This window comes from Camelus dromedarius, chromosome 9, assembly GCF_036321535.1.
Source record: "Camelus dromedarius isolate mCamDro1 chromosome 9, mCamDro1.pat, whole genome shotgun sequence".
Classification (NCBI taxonomy): domain Eukaryota; kingdom Metazoa; phylum Chordata; class Mammalia; order Artiodactyla; family Camelidae; genus Camelus; species Camelus dromedarius.
In genome coordinates, this window is record NC_087444.1 from 6,182,185 (window position 1) to 6,202,755 (window position 20,571).

Below are 20,571 nucleotides of genomic sequence, written 5' to 3' on the forward strand. Positions count from 1 at the left end.
AGTTATTTTGGCGAGTGAGTGGGGGAAACCAGGGGGCTCTAGGGAGTAGCATTGAGAGTCCATTTAAAATAGAGCAGAATTAAAGATCTGTTGTGTTCTGCAGCTTTCAGGAAATTGAATATGTGAACAGCAGATTCTTCCTGTACCCCCTCTGTGTGTAGGATTGTGCTAGTAAATTAATTTTGTACCACGCTCTTCTCAGGAATAATTAATAAGAGCTACAAAGTCCTTCCCAAACCTTATCCTTTAAGTTTATCAACTCAAGCTGGTCTGTTGAGTCCTGACCTTCATGCCTCCTTTTAGGGATTCCCAACTGCCTACAGCATCCGTGCGGTTCTATCTGATCTGTCAACAGCTCTTAATACCAGCATTTGGGGGGATTCTGTTATCCTGTGAAATTTAATCTCACCTATTTAAGCTTGCAGAAAGTTCTGGGGGAATTATTAACAGATCTTTCCTCATCTTCTTAGAGGATAGTGCTGAATGATTGGCTGGTTTCCCTAAGGACCTCCCGGCTGAGAAGCGCTAGTTTGTCAGGAGCATCCCGTTTAGAATGTGTGTGAGGCCACCAGGGAGACCGAGAGACATTTGGAATCAGAATTGCATCAATATGCTGATGATGCCTCCGTAGCTTCCTTTCATCAAAACTTACATCCTGTAGCAGTGACGCTTTCTTAACTAAGATGGAAAGCGCCCCTGAACAGCACACTGCTTGTGGCTCTGATTAGCCAGCTGGAAACCACACTGATGACACATTAGAGCAGTGGCTCGGTGGTCTCTCAGCACCAGGGGATTTGTTCAAAATGCAGATTCTCAGGCCCTCCCCACACCTACTGGATCAGAAACGGGGACAGGCCCAGCAAGCTGCACTTAACAAGCCCTCCAGGTGATTCTGCTGCGCACTGAAGTATGGAAACCTCTGCCTTAGAGAAATGGGATGTGCCTGTCACTGCAGAATCTACTGGGCAGCCTCCTAGCTTAGCAGATTAAAACATTTCTGCATCTAATCACATTGCTCTTTGACACTAACCATGTAATAGACATGGTCCCAAACAATTCCATGTTAAGTCTACCTGGCCTATGTAACAATTCATATTTGTCACTAAAGGATGAGAGAACTTTATATTGTTCAATATCTCCCTCCCCAACTCCCTTGAAAAATGAGGATTAGACCACAGCTTTGGTTACATACTTCCTGGCACGCCTGGCAGTGAGGCCTTTTACCAACAGACAAACCATGTTATTCCCAAATTCCACGCAAGAGCCCAAGCCCAGCACACAATAAACATAGTCGAGAAAAACGCTGAATGTCCCTGTTTTTCAATCTTCACTGACTTTAAAGAAACCAGGTGTGGCCACAGCTTGTGTGTATTGAAAGTAGAAAGCATAGGAGGAACAGGAGCTAGACAAAGAGATTGGGGATGCTGTCAAATTCTTCATGTTGGTTAAAAATTTGTCCAAGAACATTCTCTCAAAATCCGTATCTGGAGGTAGATGCATGATACTGACTTAGTAGTTTCCTAAGCGTCAGCACTGCCATGTCTTGGACCTCCTTCGATGTGCACGATACCAAGTAAGGGTCACGAGGGACTCACAACGGAACCGCTACAAATGCTGAAAGCCCCCAATCCTGAAGACGCACAATCACTGCCCAGCGGTCCAACCCTGACATCTGCACACATTCTGTTTCTATATTACGTATTACTCCTTTTCTCATGCTGAAAAATTTTGCCTGAAATTACCAAATGAACCTTCAGATCCTACTGCTGTAACACTGATCTAACTTGGAAAGTGATAGTGACTTGATACCAGTTTAAAATGTTCACTCCAATGAATCTAGCCCTTTTAACGCTAGAAGCCCTGGGTGCCGATTCTCTCCAGAAAACACTCACTCCACAATTACTTGTTGATCACTTTGTTTTTATAAATATTCTGTTTTTTTGGTGGGGGAGGTAATTAGGTCTATTTATTTATTTTTAGAGGAGGTGCTGGGGATTGAACTCAGGACCCTGTGCATGCTAAGCATGTGCTCTACCCCTTGAGCCACACCCCCGCCCATTTGCTGGATCACTTTGGATGTGGCACCCTTGTGCCTGTGATGACCATGGCACCTGCTCTCATAGAGCTCGCCGTTCAGGCGTTTTAAACCCATATAAACATGTTAGTTTCTTGTAAGGTAAAAATAAACATCCAAACATTTGCTTTTCTAGTTTAATTAAGCCCCAGATCTGCCTGAGTTCTACTGAGCTCCGCTGCAGGCATATGACCAGGTGTCCTACCAGCCCATCGCTTCCTCTCAACACTTTGGTAACCACAGTTCATCCCGCTGAGCTCTGGCCTTCTGACTGAGCTGTGCCTGCACCCAGATCCTTCCCTTCCTAGAAGCGAGTCACATTAACTAACAGCCTCCTCTCCCAATTGGTCCCTGATTAGCCGCCCTGCTTCTGACTCAACACCCAGTAGTCAGTTACCAAGAGAGCAGTCCTCTTAAAACTTAATTCGGATCTTGGTGTTTGTCCGCTTAACACAGTTCAATGGTTTCCTTTTTCACTCAGTAAAAACTAAAAGCCTTATGAACACTTACAAGCCCTCACCACACACTGCCACGTCCTGAGCTCTCTCACTCTGTTCCAGTCACGTGGACTTTTTTTTTTCTGTTCCCAGAAGTCCAAGAGCTTTCCTCAATCGAGGGTGAAAGCATTTGCCTTGACCTGGAATGTTTTTCTCCCCAGTGTCTACATCCCATCAATGTCTTCCTCTCCACACCCAAATGTCATCATTGAGAGAGGCCTTCCTGGGCCACCCTGTGCAAAGTGGCACGTCCTTCCCCCTCTGCCACCACGCCCTCTCCCCACAGTCACGCTTCTTATACACTCAGGCTAATTAATTTTGCCTCCATTGCCCTCGCCACTGTTCAACATACATTTAGGAGACGGCTTATCTGCTTGGTTACTGAGTGCCTTTCCTTACTAGATACAGGCAAGGACAAGCATTCCCACCTGATTTGGTCACAGCTATATACCAACCGCCTAAAACAATGTTTGATATACAACGGATGCTCAATAAATTTAGATTCATTAAACAAATAAAGAAAACTTCTACTTCTATCTCAAGTAATTATCTGTTCTCATTTTTGGTGTTTTCTACTTTTGGTACTTCCTGCTGCAGGAGAAACGGCCACCACTCATTTCTAGTGACCCTTGCCAAGGGAAGATGACCATAGCATCAAGTACAAAGTAAACTGACACTGCCATTCAGGGTCCTCTGCCCTTCCAACTTTGAAGGTGCAGCCTTTTGTAATGAAAACTGACTTTAGATTTAGGAGAACAAGATTTAAAAGATCTAGTTCGAAACCTATTTCCCCAGTGCTTATTAGTTGTTGAGATCCTACGCTATGCATGGGGATGCAAAGATGCATACGATTAGCTCCTGTCTTCTTTCATCAGAGACAAGTCACTTCCCTTCAGTATGGCTAGTTTCCTTTATCTGCACCATGCTAAGACGGCACCAACCGATGCTGAAAAGTGCTCCAGAAAAAAAACTCCTTTGACTATAAGACTACCTCCACCTTGGAATCTGGAAAAAAGTCTGAAAGCGTAGATTGGATGGAAGAAAACCCGGAAAATAAAGTTGACATTTGAAACTCAGTCATGAACCAGTGGTGACTCAGATATTTTAGTGAAATTAATCTGTAATGTGGTTAGTCTATATGTGACAAATTACCTATGGACTACAGTTATAATTCTTGCCTAGTATAGAGACTCCAAATATGCTCAGGCATTCTAAAGCAAATCAAATTCATAATACTGATTTGGATAAAATGAGTAATTTATCTTTCTATAAATACATTTGGTTCTTGTTCTCAGAACTAATATCCTTTATAAGGCATTATTTTTCTTAACATTAAAATTTGAGAAATCGGTGGGACACGTACCCAGCTGATGTCTCACCCAAGATTAGTCACCAGTCACCTGTAACAATGAAATGATTTTAAATCTGTCATTTTTAGTAAGTTAACTAATTATTAATTCTAAATAATGCTTACATGAGTGCTTTTCAAAAAAAAAAATGGCAATCTCTTTGTTCTACTGGCTTCATAGCAGAATGAACTGACTACAAGTATGACCAAAACATATATATCTTTGAATGCAGCTTATAAATTTGGTTTATGGAAAATTCCAAATGTCTCTAATTATCACATGCTCCTCATATCCATACATTTTCTGAAGAGGATCTATTGTTGGATACGGAAGACTTAGCACATTCCACTGTTCCTAGTTAAACACAATACCTTTCAAAGATATTAACACTGAGAATAAGAAGCACTTGTGTATTGACAAAGATAAACTTCTCACTGTATCCAAATCAGTCCTATAAAATAATTGTCTTTCACTCTGGATGTCTGTACTAGGAAAAAACAACTATGGGTAGCTGAGAAGTTTTAAAATTTGCATTTCACAATTTAAAGAACATTCTAATGATTTCAACTCGGAGACTGCACATTAACAGTTACATCTCCTAAATTCTGTTGCACTACCACTCCACATTTTCTGATGGTTCCATTTTACCTCCTCGGGGACAGCTCTTATATTAACAAAGCCTTTTCTGAAGACGATGAACACTCGGCGGGCTCCGCAACGCAAAGCGGATGTCGCACAGTCGAAAGCTGTGTCTCCAGCTCCAAGTACAATCACGGCTCCCCGTATCGATGGCAGTGGAGAGTGACAGGCGCACATTCCTGAGTGATGAAAGGAAAACCCCATTTTCAAGTAGAGAAACCGTTTCTGCATGACAGCTCAAAAGATACTTGTACTCAAAGCAGTGTAAAATTGCATCTTGCAGTTTTCCAGGATGGAGTGTCACTATCAAATTATTCTGCTTCATTGAAAGACAGTTTTATTCCCACTTTTAAAATATGCTCATATATGTAATTTCATAGTCAATACTTTCAACTTCTTTTTTCCTTCTGGAAGGATAGCTATAATACACTTTGAAGAGTTTGGGTCATAATAAACTGGAATCAATCTATTAAAACTATTTGTCAAAGTTGTAATATGTATTTTTAACTTAATAAATATCTTTTTGTTAGGAGAAAAAAGTGATCTCTATACTCTGGTTAATAATTTGCAGTGTTTCATTAAAACACTTTGTTTAGGTATTATCTTATAAGATTTCTAAATTATGGTGTAAATTATATTTATTAACCTTTCAAAGTTAATATGTTGAGTAAGGGCTCTTTAAATAACTAAAGAATTTCTAAGAATTATTTTCTTGAGACAGTTAAAATAAAACTTTCTCTCTTTTACTGCTTTTTCCTGGTTTTGTTTCTAAACCTGAGCAATAAAAGAAAGATAATTCTCTAAGCGAACACTTCTTAAGAGGACTTATATATAGATTTGATGTCCATATGAAGATTCTTTAAAAAAAAAAAAAAGTAAAACGCAGGTGTTCACTATTTGTTAGGTAGCACCGTATTATTGGATTAAATAAAACTGCTGACAGGATAAATTACTACAATTTTGAAATGGCACCACAGACAGCACAGTGTAATCATTCTGCTTGGCAAAGCTTGTATTTGGGATTACATAATTAGCCCTCAATAATTCTCAGATACAAGCTCCGTGTACTACCATCTTCTGTGGCAAGCAACCCGTTCCCTCGGAAGGAAGAGGCTGGAGGTGGTACACAACTTTAGCTGTAAAGTTCTGCAGACTGATCTACTAGAGAAAATTTCTTATCTTTTTCAATTTTAGCAGAAAAATGTAAGGTCTTCTCTTTTCTACTTGTAATTAGATGCTGGAATAGCTGAAGTTCAGACTTCTTTAAAACTATATGGTTAAAAGAGTTTGGCTACCAGGTTTTGGGAGAATATATTACAGCTTCTTTATCACTAAGGCGATGGTTCTAGCCCAGTCAAAGCAGAGGACAGGCATAGCGTCGGGTTATTCTTCCTGGGGTATGTGAAGTGGTAGCACACAGAGACTAGGCATTAGGGTGTCCATCAAAGTGTTTTAATTAATTTCATAAAACTGTGGTGGCTCAAGAATAGACTGAATCTTTCACCCTGCGAGGATACAAATCATGGAAGACATGTAATCATTTGTCCTATTTTAAATTAAAACAAAAAACCAGAATCAATTAGTTCTCAAAGTGAAGTTCCTGCCATTTCTTTTAAGAACATCTTCCAATGTTTGTTAAAGACACTCTTACTTTGAAGCAACTTTTCGTAATGCACTGTAGACCTGTATATAATATAGTGAAAAATTCTTATGATGTTTGACTGGAAGGCTGGACAAATAGATGATTCTAGCTAACTACTATATTAGATTTTTTTTTCTCACCTTTCATGGTGTTATTAAAGTATGAATTGGAGACCTGAACATGCCCTACTGAGCCTGGATTTAATATAAATTTACAATGTATACAACAATATAGGCAACATTGAGAACAGAAGACAGTACGTGGTACCTGCTTTACTGTTTTTGGCTACAAGTGGCAGAAAGTCTTTGGATGTGTAAAACCCTTCGTCCTGCGTTAGGCCTTGGAAGATGTGATCCTTTCTGGGTTCTGGCAAACCTAAGCGATAAAAATTTATAAAATATCATTAGCAGAAGGAGTGATATTAGGAAGAAAGTAGAAAGCTGCAATCATTAAAATAATGCAGCTCTTAAAGAAAAAAAATCTATAAGCAAATTAACATAAAAGAATGTACATAACACAATGTAACAGACCTCAGAGTACACCTTTAATATATAACCAAGCACTCGTCATAAATTGCACACACATCTGCATATATACAAATACAGAAATACGGATACACGTGTAGTGTTAAGGGGAAAATCAGGTTATAGTCTTTCTTCATGCATAAATAAAAATAAGTTTCTGATGTATTAAAGTGTTAAATATAAAAAATTCATCACAAAAATTAAAAGAAAATATGGACACATATTTATCTAGTTCCTGAACATGGAAGATAATGCTAAGGTGGGGGGGGACTAAAAAATTTCAAAGGGAAAAAGTATTTTACCACAAAAATTCAGCTACTTCTCCACTTCAAAAATATTATAAACAAATTCAATGACAAGTGATTAACTAGAAGAATATTTTAACAAATAAAATGTTCTATATAAAGAAGTTTCTCAGTTTCAGTGAGGAACATATTACTTTTCAATAGAAACACAAACAAAGGATAACAAAAACTGAGATTAAAAAAATATAAACAGCTTACAAGCACCAAAACCCTTCACTCCCTTTAGTAATTTAAGAACTGAAAGTTAAAAAAAAAAAAAGAGATATTATTTCTCCTCCATCACAAAGAATTTAAGAAAATTACACTATCTGGCAAGATTAAAGGCAGGATTTGTTATTCTCTTTCAGTAGAAATTTGGTAGAAATTGGTGCTCATTTTCTAAAAAATAGTTTTGAGTCTATCATAAGGAAACACAAGACTGCAAATAAAGGTTTAATGTACAAAGATAGTCAATAAAATAAAAGAAAAGCAGAGAGAGAAAGGATGGAGGAATATGAAAATGCCAACAGAATGAATAAACTAGTTTCACTTTAAGAAAAAGACAACAGAGGGAGGGTACAGCGCAAGTGGAAGAGCGCATGCTCAGCACCCACGAGGTCCCGGGTTCAATCCCCGGCACCTCCTCCAAGTGGAAAGCAATGAAGAAACCTAATTACCTCCCCTTAGAAAACAAACAATACAAGAAAAAGACAACAAAACAAAATGCAGCCATTGAAACAAATATTTGAAAAATGCGGTAACAGATTATGGTCAAAATATAGTGCTAAGTAAAGTAGCAGGACATAAAACACTGCGTACGGTATCACTCAAGTTCTGTAAAAAACATGAACTGTAACGTCTCAACAGTGATCGTTTCTGGGGTGGGATCACAGATATTCTGCTTTTTTATTATTTCCTTATTTTCCAAAATTTCTACACTATGCATGTCTGAACTAATTAGGAAATAACTGCTAACATTTTGAAAAGAATATGAAGATCAGCAGGCTAAAATGTTTTTCTAGCGGCAGATGAAGTCAGTCTGATAGGAATCACCCCACCTGAAGAAAGTTCCTCATCTCAGTTTCATAAGGGAGAAATTTACAGTTTAATTTTATTTACTAGTCAAAACTCAAGTCTACCAATAGGCCACTCCAGAGAAGTAGGAGTTTATTTTACAGTTCAGTGAAGGGCAGTGGTAGTGGCTGGTGGACAATTAGAGCAACTAGCAGTAAGGATGAGCTTTGCTGCTCTGCTGTGTGAGATAAGGTAGATACTGTACCCGATCTGAAAACTGAAAATGCTTGTGGACTGAATGCGTAACAGCAATGAGCCACTGCTATCCCTCCAAAGTAATCAAACACTTCTCTTCCCTGTCCAGCACCTCCTCCGTTCCCTCCCCTAAATGGTTTGCCCCTTGTTTTTAGATTATTTGAAGAGCATGTGAGGTTTTTTTTTTTTTTAATCATTTTAATTATCTAAGAAGGCTAGGCAAGTCATTTGACTTGTCTTTGCCTTGGCTTTTCTATAAATGAAATGGGGATAAGTCTATTTCTTTATATTCCAACACAGAGAAATATCCCTTAGTCTATTTGTAACATGGAAACTATTACATAAATGTGTGATTATTCACGTAATTCTGTTAGAAAGACTGAGTGGGGGTGGTTACAGTTACATACACATAGCTGAATATGTACTTGAAGATTCTAATGACAGAACAATTTTTCTAGAAAACTATTAAAAGATGACTGCAGTTTGAGCCACATTTGATTAGTCAAACCAATATATACCATTATATATACATATAAATAAATATCTCAAGATTTAAATAAGAACCTGTCTCGCCTCTCATATCGCTGTACTACGGAGACAGCGTATGTTCTATGGTGCTTTATGTTCCCTTTTTCCTGTTAAAAAAACATAAATAACCAGAAAAACAACGTGAAGTGCTGTGCAATTTCAAGGTAATCTGATAAGCAAAAACCTTTAAGGCAGATCAAAAACAAGGTGCAGAGAATGTCAGTGGTGGATAAGACTTCCACAGTTTCCGGTAATAAAGTCTAACGTCCTTCCTTGACTAACTCCTAATCTGAGCTTCTTCGCTACCTGCCATGGTTAAGGCAGAGGAGCGCTTTACGCCTGTGGCGACTTTCTATAGACCCACCGAGAAGACAACTGTTACATAAAGAAACGCAAGACATTCTTATTAAACACACCACCTGACCCATAGAGGTGGCTTTTCCTCTTTCGCAAAGATTATTTCCCAAGAAAAAAGCTTTTGTAAAGTTTAAATTCCATTTTTCCACTTGGATCAGACACTGACAAAGACAGCTGAGTTTTCTGTGCTTTCACCCCACTCTGCATTTATCACTGTAATGAATTTAACATTTACTGGGTCAGCTTCTCCCTGTAAATGTTCAAAAGGGCACCAGTTAGATGTTCTGACCTATAGATATCGGCTTGAGAAGAGGAAAAATGAGCCAGTTACTGGACAGGATCACTGCAACCAGGTCATCTCTGCAGCCGACGTAGCCACACCCCAGGTCACACACACGTTCAGACTCCCCAAGTCCAGGGAGCCCTTCTGCCCAGCCTGGACAGCAAGGCACCCATGAGGACCAGGCATCCGGGGCTTTCCTCATGGGCTCTGGTCGTCCCGCAGAACTGGCAGAAGCACCCTGTCCTCCACGAGCCGTGATGCTGGGGTGGGTGGGGTGATTAGGAACAGGGTCTTTGCCTTCAAACAGACCTTGGGGTGAGTTCTCCCTCCCCCATATATCTGATTGTGATCTTGTGTAAGTGCCTATGATGGTCAGTTTTATGTGCACACAGCTGAGTACATATACGAAATTATGCAATCAAACACTAATCTAGGTTTGCTGGGAAGGCATTTAATAGATGTGGTTAGTATCTACAGTTAATTGATTGTAAGTAAAGGAAATTGCCTCAATGATCTAGGTAGGCGTCATCCGATCAGTCCAAAGTTTTTAAGAACAAAACTGAGGTTTCCCAAAGGAAGAAGATAATCTGTCTTGTGGCCTGGCCTACAGAGTTCAGATTTGCCAGCTCCCACAATTGCATAAGCCAATTCCTTGAAATAAATCCTTTCTATCTCTCTATCTACCTATCATCTACCTATCTATCTATCTATCTATCTATCTATCTATCTATCTATCTATCCCTCTCTCTCTCTCTATCTCTATCTTATATGTCTCCTAACTGCTTTGTCTCTCTGGAGAGCCCTAAAACGATTCCTAACCCCTCTGATCTTCTACCTCTGCGTTTCTAAGACAGGGATAATAGACTTCTCTCACAGAAGTGAGATTTAAAGGCACGCTGATCTGTCTATCTATACACATATACGTATATATTTAAAGCACTGAGATCTGGCATATAGTGAGTGTTCAGTAAACATTGGCTATTAACATTGAGAAGGTTCATTTATTCTGTAGTTTATAATTCTTTTTTCAAATTTCACATTTTGTGGCAAGGAAAGAATAAAACTTAAATCAAAGTAAAGTATTAAACCCCAGCAAATTTAAACAAAGTGCTACAAAAGAAGAAAAATGAAGCAACCTTAAGTGAAATATGAAAGATAATGAAACTTGCAAATACCCATCTATCGAAGGAAAATTTCCCTGAGAGTAGGTGGCATATTAATAAATAAGGTATGTGTCTATACCAGGATGATTTCAAAATGACACTGAAATGGCTTTTTAATTCACCTTTCAGTGGGTAGAAGGAGGTTCATGAATAAAGAGGAATTGACAAGGATTTGACAAACAAAACAGCTCAGCATAATACACGCAGAGTGCTCTGTCTTTCAGGAAGGCCAGATAGTTTCTTTGTTCCTCTGGAATAGTCACCGAAGTTTTTGGTGTTTCAGCATGTATTTATACAAAGGAACGCCTTCTTAAGAAGTACTGAAAGATTATCACTTCCATGTTCATTGAAAAGAAAAGAAATAAAATTTTGCTTATATTATAGAAAATCCAGTTTAACATGTATTGATGAATACAGGCACTGTTCTAAGTGTCTGATATATAGATGATTTTTATGTACTAACTCATTTAATTCTCAAAACAACTCTATAAGCCAACACATATTACTATCTGCATTCTAGATATGAGGAAACCGGGGCACACAAAGATTAAGTAATTTTGCTGAAGGTCACAGAACAGGTAAGTAGCAATATCCATTTTAACCTGGATGGTCTGGCTGTAGAGTTTACGCTTTAACTTCAGAATTCTGCCTTTGTCGTGTATAAGGTTATAGTTAAGCCTGTTACAATGCGATGCTGCATAACAAGCGATCTCTAAATTAATCATTCAGTATACACGTATTAAGTTTCCCTTCAAGGTTACGGATATGCATACAAAACAGAATGTTCCAATCTAGTGGTGGAGAAAAGACTGGCTGCTTCTCTGGGCTGCATCTTTGTTTTGTGATTATTTTTTCTACCACAATTCTTTTCTGAAATGCTTTCCTTCTTAAGTGCATTCCCCTTGGATATCCGCTGGTTATTTTTCAATATTTGATATTCTTTGAAATCTGTATCTCTGCTCTGTTTCCAAAGCACCTCCCTCTGGAACAACTACAGAATAAATAACAGCAGTGTCTGTAGTAAATTCTTTGTGTTCATATTAAGTTCTGCACAACTTCGATGAGCATTAGCAAGACACTAAATATCTGCTGCATGTTATCATCTGGTAATAGTCGAGGAATAAGCTTTTAAAGCTGCGTCTTCATGGCTATTGTAGGACACATTTAAGAATTTCTCAGATTTTATAACGTCCGTGTATGTTACTTCACTGTGTCACTTATTCAGTGTTAGCTGAACTGAGCAAGCATCTGTGTGACGCCTCTCATTCTTGAAGGCATCCAGTTGAATGACAGCTAAGCACCATGGGAAAGACGGTGATCAGATAGACCTGTCACTGGAGACAGCCTCACATAGCCCACGGAAGTGGAGAAGACAGCACAGAGCACTGTGAGACTGCCTCCAGTGCCTGGCAGAAGGCTGCAGCTTACGGGAAGGGGCAATGCTTTAGTATACCGAACTCTCTCCGCAGGTACATCGTCTTGTTATTTCACACAAGCGCTTTTTCAATAAGAAGATTTTAGCAGACACATAAAATCCCACTGACTGTGTCCTACTCTTAAGTGTCCTGGCTGGGAAATGTAGTTGGATGGCAAGTGTCCTAAGTTTTTCACTTTTCCAAGTACTTTTGTATTTGAGATCTCACTTTCTTCTCAAAGAAGAAAGCATGTTGTGCGATCTCGGTCCTCACTGCTAAGTCTGGTTTGGAGAATGGTGCTGCATGAGGAAGAACATTAACATGTGAAGATTAAACATGGTTTCATTCAACAAACTCTCACTGAGGGACCCTGGGCTATCTGCACAGCTATGCACTTGTGTCTTTGAAGGAAATGTCCCCATGTAACCATTGCTTTTCTTTGTTTTTGTTTATTAAATCTTTTAAAAATATCTTAATGCCAACTGACTTATTTCTATCATTTGTAAACAGAGTGTACTGACTAACAGTGAAAACTTTAAGTTAGACTTTCCCCACTAAAATTCTAGATCTGGCACTTACTAGCTATTATGACCATGGGCAAGTCAATTATTCTTTCCGGGCAGCAGCAGCCTCATCGTAGGATCGTTAGCAGAGTAAAATAAAAGCAATATATATATATGTAAAGCTCTTTGCATAGATGTGAAATAAAGGTTCCCTTTTATTTGCATTCTCTCTCTAAAAGCTTTTGCTCGATATAATGAAATGATACATTTGGAGAGACATAGATTAATCTAACGCATGATGTGTACAATTAACATCATTGCACTTTTAAGTGGTCAGGGTTGGACAGATTGTTTAGAGTGAAAGGCCATGGCAAGACAAGGGGATTCTTCGAACTTCATTCATTTTATAGACTACAATGAACTCAAACCGTATGTGCTTCAAGACCAGGAAGTGCAAGATTAAGACCCTCTAATGGTTAAGGGATCATTCAGTTAGTTACCGACTGCCCTGGGAGTCTGGAGATCTGAGTTCTAGTCTCATGGCTGCCCCTTTCCAGCTGTACTTGGGTAAAATGACTTTTAATATATGGCCCTCAGATTCCCCTCTTTTATTTATTTATTTTTATTAAGGTATAACTAGCTGACATACATTATATTAGTTTCAGGTGTACAACATAATGATACAATATCTGTCTATACTACAAAATGATCATCACAGCAAGTCGAGTTAATTGCCTTGATTTTAGAATGAAGATACCCCTGGCTTATGTATAGGATTGTTTTGAAAATTAGGTTGAAAAGTACACACACCAGCACTCTGGTAGATCTAAAACCACACTCAAATGTAAGCCATTATTACTGTCTTGGGTAAAACATAAAAACTATCAAAAATAAAGACTCAAATTATAAAGATTCATAGTAAACACTTTCAAAAACAGAAGCTATTGCAATTAATCATAAGAAGTCATTTAAATGGCCGTATATAGGTGTGTAAATGTAGGTGTCAATCATACATATACATATATATATGTGTGTGTTGATGGATGGATTTATATACTTATTAGAAAAGGTAAACTATTTCAATACCAAGCCCAAACAGTTGAGATTGCAATATGGAAGTAAAACATTCTTTTCCAGGATCTAAGCATTCCACAGTTCCACAATGGATTATAAAGTTCTTCACTTGTCACTTAAAGAGCACTTGTACGACTCAAAGGATTTATATCTTATTTCCAAGGAACAACAGTGCCATACGGGTTATCATTCTAGGATCTATACATTGATTAGAAAGAGAACAGATCGATGATGCCCTATTGTGATTCTTTTCTCAATAAAACTCCCCACCTCTTTTCTGACACCCCACTGCAAATACATTTAGCTCTCAGTGTTCAGACTGAATTCAGAAAGAATGGACTGATTCAATACAACACATATGAAATCAGATCACCATGCATCACAATAGGATTCATTTCATTGATTTTTCAGATCCCCATTAAACACCTGTCCTGTATAACTGCTCTGTGGTCTCTCTCTCAGTGTGACCACAAGCATTAATTGTATGGATCACATAACTCGTTAGAGCATGACAAGATGAAGACTTCCAACAATGTTATGAATGGAGTCACCACCTCAGATCATATTTTTTCCCCATTTCACGAGCTGTTTTTCTGTACAGAAACATGTAACAATAATGACATCCAGAACTAAGAGGAGTGGTGCTCACTTATACAACTTTGAAAATTGGATAGATGCTGAACTAAGGTCTTCTTTTTGTAGTTAATTTATAAAAACAGTAACATTTTAAAACCATTGGAGAAGAGAATAAAATAAACAAAGGTAATAATTCCGACAATGTCAGAAATGTATTTCAGTTGCCTTTGATGCTTTCATGGAGAAAACAGGCATAAATTCTGTTACACCAATGAGATCAGTTCATAGAACATCTTACTGGAACTTAGTATCAGGCTCCAATTTAGAGTTTGTGTGGGTGAGAAGCAACAGAAACATTCATAAAGCAACGTACTTACAAGAACAACACATATGAAATAAACCGAATCTAAGCAGTTAAAATTCTCTGAGGATTTTTTAATCTTCAATAAAACGTGTAGAGCAATTTCACATAACAAGATGGGAGTATGGTTCATCATGCATTTGTAGTCTCATAATTTTTACTCCTTTTATACATTTGGAAAAAAATAGAGAGAGAGGCTTTATTTTAATTAACAAAATAATGTCGAAGAAGTCAAAGATGGATAAAATATCCACATGTTGAGTGTACTTAGCTTTCCTGACAAATAACTTTTACACTCAGGACCCATCTTATCTATTGTTTTTTTTTTTATATAGAGGGACACATGTGAAGCAACCAAAACAAAATCTTGGACAGAAAAAAAAGATGAACTATTTTTCTTTATATTTTTGTAATCCAATTTTCTTATAATTAGCAGAAGTTATTTTAATAATTAAAATTTAATTTCAGTATAAACTTAAGATCTCATTAAAACCCCTCTTCTAGAAAAGATACATTAATGTAATTTCCTATTTCTGTCACAGAATTATACCTATCCCTTTGATTTTTGGTATTATTTATTAAAGTGTGTTTTATCTCTTGGGCCTTTCTTCTTTATTTCCCTCCCTTCTCTGTTCTCTGTTTCTCATTCTCATTTGGCTTTTGCTATAAAACAATTTCCTTACATTTTAATCATCACATTATGAAGTAAGGGTAAACAAAAAAAATTCAAACAATATGCCTCAGGCAAAGGTTTTTTCCTTAATGGTTGGAATTCTTAGATGGTCTTAGACAATTACTATTTAGGACTACGTAAGTACACTATATTCCAAAGTAAAGAAATCATTAATAATAAAAATACTAGAAAAGGAACAGTTATATTACAAAATAAATCTACCAGGCTTACAAAGAAAACAAATTTGCAACAGCCACCTGCTGTGGAGACAAGGCAGTAATCTCAACAGCAGGAAATAAAAGAGAAGAGACGAGAAAAATACAAAAGCACAGACATTAAAAAAGTAATTAAAACACTTATCTCCATCGACATACATAACGAAAAAAACCCTCAACTAACCACCTAAAAACATGCTCTATTGAACTGCACAGCAGGAAATAGCATTAAAGCTGCCACCATAAACACACATTCTGTCGAAGGCAGAGGACGCCTTTAAAAATGTAATCCCAAAGTATTACTAATGTGTTAATCACCAGTAAATGTACCACACATTCGTTGTGTTGCATTAGTTACTTTCTCAAAGATATTTTTTAATTGTACGCCTATATTTGTTATTCAAAGAAATTCTTAAATATAGGCACGGGTAACCTCTTGGTTTATAATTTTCATAATGAATTTTACGACTCTATTGTGAGGCTAACATACTCTGTATATCAAAAACTTTATGTAAAAAATTTTAACGGAACATGCATTTAGATTATGCAGTTAAACTGTTTCCTTTAAAGCCAAACTAATCTTTGCCACAGCACTGAAATAAAATGAGTGAAACACAATGCAAGAGTGGAGGTCATGGATTCTGAATTACCCAAGTATGTTCTGGCCTTCAGAGCTCTGCAAAGTGAAACAATGCAAGCCCGAGGAAGCAAGCTGCAGGCTTTAAAATAAAGACCGCACACCAGATGTGCTTGGTGACCTTCTCAACAGCTGAAACTTGTTTCTGCATCTACTTGATTTTCCCCAGGCATGTCTGCGAAACAATGGTGAGCTGCTCGGTTCAGAATCAAAAGACTTCTAATGGACTCCTGACTCTGTCCCTCTTAGCTGTTAGCTATAAGCTCATGCCTAAGTCATTAAATTTTAAACCTCAGTTTCCTCATCTTTAAAATTAGAAGAGTCACCAAAGTGTGCTTCCTTATAGAACTATTATGTGGACAAGTAAGCATGATGTAGCTCAATATTGCTGAAGCAACTTAATTTTACAGGTAGAAGATGAAATTCACAATCATAGGTATTGGTTTTGCTAACCAATTCTTTTACCTTGTGATGATATTCAAAACTCAGCACAATTTCATTTGAATTATGCATTTTGCACTTCACTCAAATTATACATTTCTGTGCAAATTTGTTTCCCTTACTCTAAATCACTACTGTGATCTTATAAATCTTGCAAGAAAATACTTATCTCATTAGATGTTTCTCAAGAAATATATATAAGAAAAATATGAAATTATTTCCACGTTCCAATATACTTGGAATGTGTTTAGTATTACTGACATGTTGTTGAGTAAAAGTCTTGAAATGAGAATACTTTTCCAGGAATTCAGAAAATTCCACAAAGTCATCACTTTCTAAAAGACATTCTTGATGGACAGACATGGTCAACCATTTCAGAAATATGTGGTTGATCCTGAATCTCAGTTTGTTCATCCACAAAAGAGGGAGACTATCTAGAAACCAAGTTCTGAACCTTGCCCGTGATTTTTCAAGGAATCCAGGACTATGAAAAGCTATCTTTATATATGTATGCATTTTATGGTGTATGTGTGCAGAGGGTCCATACCTTTCATTACATCCTCTAAGAAGCCTGACTCAAAAATGGTTAAAGAACCCTGTTCATCAAGATTAGCTCAATTATCCTAAACCATTTATCCAAATGCCATTCCATACGTAGAGTGTGGTCTTAAATGCCAAAATGCAATGTAATTATCGACACCTGACAATATCACTATATGCTATGAATGAATATCAGCATATATAAGAATTTGTAAGTATATTAGGTCTGATGAAAAGAAAGTAATAGTTTTGACATCAGAAATAACTGTGTTCATATCACTACTCCACTATATATTGGCTGTATAACCTACATAATCATCTAAATTTCCTTATCTATGACATCAAGGAGATTAACTGAGATAATATTTCTCAATACTATGATGAATGCCTACCACAGGGACTGGCAAAGGGCAAATGCTAGTAAATGAACTGGCTTTATGTATTTTAACTTTCAAAATTCTATTATGTTCATTCGTGTCTATTCCTTAATATTTTTCTTCCTTAATATTTAACATAATTTTAATATAAAACACCACAATAACCATGACAACAAGCAAAACTACAGACAATTTTTAAAACTTAGTGCCAATTAAAATTTCCTTAGATATTGGTAATTAACCATACGAAACTTGCAAGAGTCAAAGTATATTCACTACATACCTAGTTCTGAAATTTTTGCTCCATAAAAAAGCCAAGCAAACCTCTTGCTGAAAAACCAGCCTCTGAACCCCAATAGCCAAACTGAGACTTGAAGGCAGAATTTGGAAGAACTGGAAAAGGACCGCTTTCTTGCTTTGCCAGGCAAAGGGGAGCCACAGCAAGCTAATGCCTTAGAGACTGTGAATCCATCTTGGGGTTGGTGTCCTGAGGTTTTACACAAAAAAGCAGATGCAACAGAAAGGTGACAACAGTCAGGGTTTTTCTGGGGTGCTGTATTCTTTTTAATCTCGATGCATCCACCTGGCATCATGGAGAAACTCCGGAGGGTCTGTTCATTCTTTTGAGGCTATCAGCCCATCACCACCTTTCTGGAATACAGCTTCTGTGTTAAAAGATAAGCTATTCTGGATAAAGAATGTACAGGGAATGGAGAGTTTAATGGAATGGTTGGCGGCTGTTAAGCACAAAAGCAGGTGAGCAGGTGAAGCAGAGATGGGGCTTTGTCAGAGAAAAGAAAAAGAAAACCAAATTGCAAGAATTTTAAGTCAGAATGAGTCAGCAAACAGCTTTAGCATCAGGGAAGCCATTCTGTTAGTTTCCTACTCTTTCAAAACTACAGTCTATCCTTTTCAACTTTCAGATCTGGATATAAGTTGTGGTATTTGTGATTCAGATCAGTTGGCAATAGAAATCTTAAATGTTTCACTTATTTAAGCACTTATCCATTAATACATATTGAGGGCCTACTATGTTCTAGCTAGTGCCTTAGACACTGGGGATACAGAGATGAATAGCCTCCAATCTAGTGGAAGAAGGACATACAACCAGGAACTTAAAACACAGCAAGATAAGAGCTACGACAGGATGCGCAGTAAGTGCACAGAAGCCCTTAGAAGACATACTGCACCTGGGCTGGTGACATGACACTCACGCTCAGTCCTGAAAGGTGACTGTTTCCCATGGCAGAAAAAGAGGAAGAATGAGCAGCAGATACAAAGGTATGAAAGAGTAAGTCCAACCGGACTGAAACTAGAGTGTGGTCAAGGGAGCAGATAGGAGGGTGCAGGGAAGAGCAAAATCGGAAACTTGACAGATAGTTAGGCCCCAGACCATAAAAGGCCATGCAAGCCACACCGAAGAGTTTGGATTCTATCTGAAGGAGACCCTGCAGGGAAACGATAGAGCCAGCTTTGTATATTAACAAGGACAAACTGGTGGCAGTGTGTAGAACTGATTTGCAGGCACTGAGAATGAAGGAACTAGATCATATAAATGGATGCTGTGTAAATCCAGGTAAGAAGGGCACATTTACCTTGTACTTCTCAACCTGGACTATTAGTAACCTCTACTAACTCGGCATTGCAGGGAGTGTCCACGGCCTCAGAACAAACACAGCCTACTTTCCTAGGGCAACAATTTCAATCAAAGATGAGTCATTTAAATTATGGTGTTTATACTAAGACAAATATGGAGATGCTGCAGAACAAAATGCAAATTTTCAATGAAATTTTAATACTTCAAAGAAATTCTGTGTATGGAATTTGACACTGTGCCTCTGGATTCCCTAGAGGTACGCTTTCAATTTCTTCTCCTATTAGAATAACTTTAGTGGGGGAAAAAGAGGATTCACACTAAGATACTGACAGTGGGAACACAGGAGGATAAAACCACATCCTGAAGATATCTGGGGGTTAATATCACAGGGTTGGGTCCCTCGTGGTTGAGAGTAGAGGGAAAGGCAGGGTCAAAGCTGAGCCTTTCTGTTTTGGTGGGTACCTCCACAGTGGTGTGCTTGGCTGTAGCCCATGACAGTGGAGGAGAGAAGACTCTAGGGGAACAATATGGTTCCACTTGGAACATGTTTAATGGAGTGTGGGATATCCAGACAAGTTGTCCTCAAGGTAGTAAACAAGTAAAAATTCAAGCCGGAAGCTCACGAGAGAAATCCAGGCTGGACCAACAGATTGGAACATTATCAGCAGAGAGATGGTTCTGGAAGCAATAAATACTAAGAAGCTAATCCTGAGGAAAAGAAGGCCAAAGATAGACCCCTAGATAACATCCCAACATTTAAAGGGAGAAAGAGGAGGAGGAGCACAAATGGAAGCTGAGGAGGAATCAGTCAGAAAGAAGAGGCAGGAGACAGTGCTATGCTGGGAACCAAGAGAAGAGAGGATGAGTCCAACCTTCTTGTTTGCAGGAGAAAAAATTTACTATATATACATCTCTTTCCGGTGTATAAGATATACCAAGAAACGGGTGTTTAAAGAGTACTTCTGATTTTAAGACCCACTGTTCTTGAATTTTAAGTATAGTACAAGGTCACTGACTTACAATTAATTTTGGAAATCGTGTAACTAGAGGAGATTCGCTGAGAAAGAACACAAAACAAAACAAAAACAGCAAGATAAAATTATATGCTATTGTAACCACGAGAATCAATTTAAATGAGGCAAATCAGAAGAGGAAGAGGAAATGCGAGAAACCCTCCACTGACATCCACACTGCAAGGTCTTCTAGTGACAATGCCCGCCTAGATATGGGCAGATTTTGCTAGGAGAGCAATAGACTACATGCCTTCCCAGGAATCGGTATTAATGGAGACTGTACTCACACTAAAGCACCTTCTTAAGAAGAAAGAATTAATCAAGAGTGGCAACTCCACATCAATTAAATTCTGAGTAGATAACAGAAAGTGGATACAACTTAAGATTGTGTAAAATTTGATTAAAAACAGCCTTTAGAAGGGCTTTTTAAAGAATTTCTCCCAAAGAATTTCATCAAAACTGACACTTTGAATAAGGGAGCTGTTGTTCCACCTTTAGTAGGTTTAGAAATCCTATAAAAGGGCCCATTCATGTGCGGTT

The 20,571-nt window shown here is 37.9% G+C and overlaps 1 protein-coding gene across 3 annotated transcripts in view; it reads right to left on the bottom strand.

Moving 5' to 3' along the window:
- The window catches only part of DPYD (dihydropyrimidine dehydrogenase), a 720,636-nt gene that overhangs the window by 407,616 nt on the left and 292,449 nt on the right, over nucleotides 1–20,571 (bottom strand). For all 3 annotated transcript variants that reach the window (XM_031457506.2, XM_064488745.1, XM_064488746.1), the window contains exons 9-10: nucleotides 6,469–6,576; nucleotides 4,569–4,738 (exon numbers count right to left, since the gene is read on the bottom strand). In XM_031457506.2, the coding sequence (XP_031313366.2) occupies nucleotides 4,569–4,738; nucleotides 6,469–6,576 (278 nt within the window). The remainder of the gene's footprint in view (nucleotides 1–4,568; nucleotides 4,739–6,468; nucleotides 6,577–20,571) is intronic.